This window comes from Amblyomma mixtum, chromosome 2 (genome assembly GCF_055824585.1).
Source record: "Amblyomma mixtum isolate Tamu chromosome 2, ASM5582458v1, whole genome shotgun sequence".
Taxonomy (NCBI): Eukaryota; Metazoa; Arthropoda; class Arachnida; order Ixodida; family Ixodidae; genus Amblyomma; species Amblyomma mixtum.
Window position 1 is genome coordinate 197,106,389 of NC_143013.1, and position 7,762 is coordinate 197,114,150.

The 7,762-nt window shown below is 48.3% G+C and overlaps 1 protein-coding gene across 1 annotated transcript in view; it reads left to right on the forward strand.

The window, feature by feature from the left end:
* The window catches only part of LOC149362067 (neprilysin-1-like), a 65,538-nt gene extending 57,991 nt beyond the window's left edge, over positions 1-7,547 (forward strand). The window contains exons 2-4 of the mRNA XM_089568218.1: positions 481-1,806; positions 5,232-5,564; positions 7,182-7,547. Of these exons, the coding sequence (XP_089424344.1) occupies positions 481-1,806; positions 5,232-5,564; positions 7,182-7,547 (2,025 nt within the window). The remainder of the gene's footprint in view (positions 1-480; positions 1,807-5,231; positions 5,565-7,181) is intronic.
* Positions 7,548-7,762: the final 215 nt, after the last annotated feature.

Sequence of the window (7,762 nt, forward strand, 5' to 3'; positions counted from 1 at the left end):
AGCAAAAGTAGCAGGGGACGGCAGAAAGTTAGGTGGGCGGATGAGATTAAGAAGTTTGCGGGGATACAGTGGCGGCAACTGACAAAGGACAGGGTTAATTGGAGAGACATGGGAGAGGCCTTTGCCCTGCAGTGGGTGTAGTCAGGCTGATGATGATGATGATACTTTTCAGCCCTTGGCTCAATTTAACTTGTACGCCCGGTATATAGAAATGCAGTGCATTTGTTCCGTGCAGTTAGGTCAAGGCGATGCGACGACAACAAGGCCACAAAAGGCACACAGGAAGATCATTAGGTTCTCTATGCGGTTTCACTGCTAAAGTCGCACAACACAGTGCTTGAACGTATTCTGACTCGTAATATCCAGTATAAAAGATATATTTAGCTGCCTTCACAAATTTTTCCCAATACGCATTTATTGATCCTCCACGCGACAAAACGGCACGACACTATCCTTAGCCAAACTCCTTGACTTGTGCAGCGACATGCCCGCGAAGAGACGGATCTGTCCAACCTGCTGTCCGAAAAGAAGAGGCAGCTGCAAAACGCCGCCCTTGTCGGCTGCTTTCTCGTCTCAATCGCCATCTGCGCCATCGTCCTTCTCCTGATACCGCTTCACCTCAGAAGTCCGGAGGTCCACGGGCGGTTCGAGGACGTCTGCAGCTCGAGGGCTTGCTACCTTCACGAACGCTTCTTGCTGCAGACCATGGACCCAAAGGCAAACCATTGCAACGCGTTCGGAACTTACATGTGCGGCCGCTGGACAGACGACTACCCCGCGCTCTGGGACTTAGAAGCTCTGGTGAGAAAGGACGCGCTCCAGGAAGGTGCCAACTGCTTGCGCTTGCACCCTCACAAATTTCGCGTGGCTGAGAAGGCGAGTCGCATGCTGCAGTCCTGTCTACAGCAGCAACCCGAAAAAACCGCGCGTGATGTGGTTCGTCGCTCGTTCCGGGCCTTCCTCCGGGCACGCGGCCTGTCCTGGCCCAATGAGCCACTAGAAGACAGACATCCCCTTGACGTCCTCCTCGACCTCAGCGTCAACTGGGGCATGGACCTGTGGTTCAGACTGCGTGTCCGCAAAGACACGTTTAGCAGACTTCAGATCATGGATGTTCCAGTCACGTGGTCCTTGCTAGGAAGGACCGAGCACGCGGACGATCTCCAGGCCGTGACCGAAGCAATGTTCTACGCGAAAGAGTTGGGCGCAGGCCTCTTGTACAATAAGACGCGAGCAGTGACAGTGTACCGCACTGAGGGGAGCGTGTTAGATTCCTTCCAATCTGTCTCCTCCTTAAGCGGGCGTCCTAATCGTCTTCTCGTCTCGCAAGTAGCAGGGCTTGCACGATGGACGCCGACCGTCACTTCGAAGCAATGGCTGGATTTTCTAAGAAAACACTTGAGCGATGCAGTCAAGGTGCATGCTTCCACAGAGGTCCTGGTAGACAGCGCACATCATCTTAGCGCAGTTGGAGACCTCCTGGGGAAGTTCGCACCAAAGGAGCTGCTGGATGTTATCGGATGGTGGGTGGCTCGCCTTCACACTGACCTCATCGCGCTCGCGGTGAAGAAGGATGAAGAAGCACAAGCTATTGCGCCACTGGTTTGTCAACGTCGCGTGGAAGCCTGCTATGGTCTTGCCGTGGCTAGCGAGACGGTCGCGCTTTACTGGTCTCCAGACCTTCGGGTGCAGGTGGAGAATATATTTGACGCCATTAAGAACCAGGCCATCGTCTTGGTTCATCGGTGCTCCTGGATCGACGTCGTCAGCAAGAGAAACGTCATCCAGAAGCTGGATGCTATCAAGGTAACGCGCATAAGCTACATACTTAAAATATTTTACAACCATTTTTCACACGGGCTGAATAAAACCCACTTCGCCCGGGGTTCCACTCAACACAGAGATACTCGGGAGTACCATTAAGGCTATTTATTCAATTAATTATTGCAAATACCTGCAGCGCCCGTAAGCATTATTGCAGCGAGAGGATATAAGCAGCACGCAAAAGAAATCAGTATTGCAAAAAGAAAACTACATGAGAAGTAAGCACCAAAAGATGACACTACATATATTTACATACCTGATAAGATCATCTGGGACATCGATTCGGACCGACTTTTTACACATTGTTGAGACAGCCGATGCCAGTCGTGTATTCTAAGTGGAGAAAATGCGCTTTGATAAGCGTTAGTTTTGCATTTTATTTTTTTATTTTCCATTCTTGATCCAGTTTTGTTCCAACTGAGAATGCGATAGAAGCGAAATAAATATTTCTACCTTTCCACGATAAATTTTCTATAACAACCCTAACCGAAAGTTCTTTCGGCGTGTACGTAAGAGCTCCCATCCCATCGGTAATTTAACGTTCGTAACAGTACAGGTCAAGTGCTTCGTAAAGTATTCGTATAATCTCGAGAGCAGATCGAGCCGCACAGCTTTGTACACCGTCAATGATATGCCGAATTTACAGCTCATAGGTGCCAAACAAAAGCATACTCTAGTACTGGACGAACATAAATAAAAAATATCTATATTTTACTTAACAATGCCGCTTTAAATTTCGTGTCAGAAAATCTATCATTATACAGGCTTTAGAAGCAACATGCTCGACGTGCTTAATCCACTTAAGATTCGATGAAAAGCAAAGGCTATTTAGTCACATATTCTCGACAGTCGGTTTCAGTCTAATATTTAATCAGCCAGGAAAGGATGATGATGCTTGGTTTGGTTTATGGGGTTTAACGTTCCAAAGCGATTCAGGCTATGAGGGACGCCGTAGTGAAAAGCTCCGGAAATTTCGATCAACTGGGGTTAGTTAACGTGCAATGACATCGCACAGTACACGGGCCTCTAGAACATCACCTTCATCGAAATTCGGCCGCCGCTGCCGGGATCGAACCCGCGTCTTTGGGGTCAGAAGCCGAGCACCATAACCACTGAGCCACCAAGGTGGCCCGGATGATGATGCGTGTAAAGGAAACAAAGAGACACTTTATTGGATTTAAGAACAACTTCCACTTCCAACACCACTGCTGTATGCGGCCAAATTAAGTTGCACTGCAAATGTCAGGAATCTAAATTCTTTCATATGGACCATATGCGTCCATATAAAGACGTCGGTTGCATGATGTCTATATGCACTAGAAATAGCAGAGGCCCTGGAACAGACCCCTTCGGTAGTTCCAAAGGTGCAGCAACATAATCAGACTGGGAACTAATAATCAACAGACGTTGTTTACGTCTTAGCAGATAATATTGAAGCATAGGGTACTAAATGATTCGCTTTTCTGAAATGTAAGAAAGTGCAGTCCGTTTGTACACCAAGGTCGAATAACAAAAGAATATCATGACTAAATTATAAGAGCTGAGCGGTAGTCGAGTGACTTGATGGGAAATCATGTTGAGCATGAGTGAAAAAGTGATTTTCTTCTGAATGCTTCATCAAAGCGTTTGGAATTACATATTCAAGAGTTTTGAAACTTACACTAGTAAGCTATCTCTGCTTGTAATTACCAACAATGTTATTCACACCACTCTTATTACTGGGCATTATGTTACCGTTATTCCATCCTTGGGGTGTTAATCCAAAGATTTTGACTACAGATTAACCAAGTAATGAACAATTACTTCAGCACCTACGTCAGACACGACAGGGAACGACGTCGTCGGGCCCTCTGACCAAAGACACTTGACGAAGCAGTTTTCGCAGGGCCCCCGCCGCTGGCGCCCCGTCAACGGATGAGGCTTCACACATACCTTGTGTTTTCCAGCTTTGCTAATGAAGTAGCGCTATCCTATTAAATAAGCGCAACCATAGACGAGACACCGAATACGAGAGGACTCGCGCAGCGTTCAACTTACCACTGCGTGTATTGGAAAATCTGCATGATATTTAGCATTTAACCCCAACTAAGCGCGGAAGCGCATTGTCAAAACGCTGCACTTGTCACCGAGAAAAAATCGCTCTCCCCTATCAAGCAAGCTCATTTCCTTAAAAGACAAGGCTAGCGTAGCGAAGTCTGCTGAACACAGCCACTTGCTTTCCTCGATATTTGATTAGCTTCTGTCACTTACATTGTGTAACGATCGTTGTCCGCATAGTAGATTTACGCGTCAACAAAAGGCGGCGTACACTTGCAAGTCAAACAGTGCTTTATCAAGTTAGATGAAATCATCTTTAAGGAATCCTGATGCTCTGAAAGTCTCACGTTAATACGGTAGCCGGTCCGCCCTATATAAGTCCACTCCCTCTCGCACGAAATTAAGTAGGCGCAAGGTATGACCTTAATGTCTTATTCCCCGCTCCGAACTAAATGCTAACGTGGGAACAGCGGTCCAAAGAAAAGGAACCATGTTCGTGCTCTGTCAGGTTGCTGTCCTCTACCAGATGCCGTTGGCCTGCGGCCGCACCTATATAGAACAGAAAGGCTGGTGTATTAACGTGAGACTTTCAGAGCATCAGGATTCCTTAAAGGTATATTCCAATAATTTGGCAAAACATTGGTTCAAGCAATGCTTTAATGGCGGCTAGCTCGTTTGTCATCTTCAGATTGGCGCGCTATACCTATAGGCACACTTGCGAGTGTACACCACATTTGGTTGGTACATTAATTTTATATGTGCACAATGATCCTTAGACAAGAGAAGTCGCAGAAGCTTGTCATATATCAAAGAAAGCAAGTGGCTGTGTTAGCCAGACTTCGCTAGCCTTGTCTACTAAAGAAACGAGCTTGCTTGATACGTGACAGAATCGGTGATAAACGCACGTGCGTCTATGGAGCGATTTTTATCGGTGACAAGTGCAGCGTTTTGATAATGTGCTTGCGCGCTTGCTTGTGGTTAAATATTATGCAATTTTCCAATAAACGCAGTTAAAGGTTCAGCGCAGTGTTTGTCCTCTCATCTTCGGTGTCTCGTCTCTGGTAGCGCTCTTTTTAAACAACCGTGAATAACGTTTTCATGATACGTGAAACAGCGCGAAAGAAGCAGCCCGAAGGCGAAACAAAGAAGGGACAGGAAAGAGCGCTGCAAAGAGGAAAATTCAGCGCTCTTTCCTGTCCCTTCTTTGTTTCGCCTTCGGGCTTCTTCTTACGCGCTGTTTCACGTATGTCAGAATGGACCAACTAGCCCAACAAAAAGTTGTGATTGATAACGTTTTCGTCTCACGCTGAATATTACTTGGGGCATTTTTGACCGCTGTAGCAAAAAAACTTTCTTTCAACGTCATGCAGCTGAGCATCTGGCCCGACGACGTAGATGACAATGCACTCGACGATGTCTACAACGAGTTCCCCGTGCAAGAGTCTCTCTACATCGACTACTGGCTCAAGGCCAAGGAGGCCATGCGCTCTCTCCTGGGCAAGCCGGGGGGTCGCCGTCTGCACCAGCACCTGACCGCCGGCTCGGACCCCCTAGCGGAGTACGATTACTGGGACAACACGCTGAGTGTGTCCCTAACCGCGCTGCGCATGCCTCTCTACTCGCCCAACGCGACGCAAGCCATCAACTACGCCGGTCTGGGAGCCCTGTTTGCGAGGGCGCTCGTGCAGGCCTTCGACTTGAGGGTATGTTTTGCACAGCTCTGCACTAGGCTCCTTCGATGCTAGCGCCCCCGTTTAAAGCGCGAACGCACCTCTTCAGGAGTTGCTTGAGATTAAGTGATTTAAGCGCAAATTGGACGGCAACACACAGGAATGTTGACAAGACTACCGCCGTTTCGCAAATGAGGGATTGTCAGAAACACGCACGCAAAATAGGGCTAAATTAGTACACATAAAAAAAGACAAATACAATGATTTGAGCAAAAGAAACGAAGGCCAGATAACTTCAACGTCGCGTGCTATCCAAAATTTTATCGCGATTCTTCTCTGTCACGTCCCTCTTGAGCTGAAGTCACTTAAAACGATAGTATAATCACAGCTCGTGACTTTCGTTATTTTGGGCTTCAAATTACCTATGCCATTAACTAAAAATGCACGCTTCCTCTTTCTTCGGGAACTCGAATAGTTTTCGTTTCAAGAAAAATCGCTGCGCAGCAGACCTGTATAGATATTGAGATTGCTTAAAACGCACATGTTGATAGACCGTTCGACCCCGGAAACAAACACAATCTGTGTACGAGGACAGGGGAGTTACATTCTCCGGCAGTTGGGTTCTGAGACAATGACAGCTCTCCAGTTAAACTGCTGCCATTTCTGTGCGCCAGTACTTTACCGTGATGACGCCATTCGTGTGCCCAAATCGATAAATGCCAAAAACCGAAGCAGAAGTTCGCATGAGTGCTGGCATTGATGTGTGTGTGGCTGAACACTATACGGTATGGTGCAGGTTACGCTAGAACGGATTTCAAGACGAATCTAGAGGTATCCACAGGCTTCACAGTGGACATCGCTAAAAAAAACTGGCGCAACTGAACGAAGACGAAACATTAGAAACAGGACAAGCGTCAATTGCCGGCTGAGCTTCTTTTTCGAAATAACGGCTCATAGCCACTACATAAATACACACAAGGTAAAATGCACAAGCTCCTCCATTGCGCCAGTTCCCTTTTCTTCAGCTGTGTTTCGCAACTACCAACTAGCTCAAAGCAAAGACTTGGCGTACACTGGAATAATTGGATCCCAAGGGAAGGGAAGCCTAGTAGGGGGCGGCAGAAATTTAGATGGGCGGATGAGATCAAGAAGTTTGCGGGGGTTGCGTGGCCGCCGCTGGCACAGGAGAAGGTATGGTTTATGGGGGACATCCCAAAGCGACTCAGGCTATGAGGGACACCGTAGTGAAGAGCTACGGGAAATTTCGACCACTTGAGGTTCTTTAGCGTAGAGTGACATCGCAAAATATACAGGCCTTTAGCATCGCCTCCATCGAAATGCAACGCCGCGACCGGGATCGAACCCGCGTCTTTCGGGTCATCAGCCGAGCGCCATAACCACTGAGCCACCGCGGCGGCGCACAGGACAGCAATAATGGGAGATATGGGAGAAGCCTTTGTCCTACAGTGGGCGTCGTCAGGCTAATGATGATGACGATGAAGTCACACTGTCGGTTAACGTGGCTTCCGGTGTAAATGACAAATACTTGATAGTTGCCGTCCTGAAAAGAATAAGTTTGAAACTGTTATGGCATAGACTGGCCAACGCTTTCCGTTTCGGCGAGCTATGGAATCTGCCTATGGTGCGCAGGGCGTGACGCTGTCGAGCGCCGACGATCGGACGCCCCTGCTGGTGAAAGGCACGGAGCATACTTTGGAAGAGAGGCTCGCATGCTCCGACCCGGCGGCCGAGCTCACCGCAGCCGCCTTCTTCCGCAGCGCGTGGCGCTCTTCATCTGTGCCGCGTGGACTCGAGGTGTCCGGTGTGGCGCGCCCCGCAGCCCAGGTCTTCTTCATGGCCCTATGCCGCATGATGTGCGGAAACACCAAGAGGCCCTTCTGCGCCCACGCTATCCGGCGTGTAGACGCGTTCGCCAAGGCGTTCGGTTGCAAAGAGGTGCCGCCCAGTGTGAAACACAAGGAAGGACATAATACCTCCTGCCTGTTTTTTACGTGACCTGGCCTCGCTGTCCCGGCATAACTGTACTAGGGACTGCTACTGCCTTTCTTAAAAACTACACGGTGCTATCATATGCTGTGTTTCATGACTGTGAACGAATTGTGTTTTGCAACGGAAAGAAGACATGGAGTATAGCAAGGACGTTGAAGCTGCGAAGTGTGAACTCAAGAGCTAATTCGGAGAAGTTTCTCTGGAACGTACATTAATCTCGT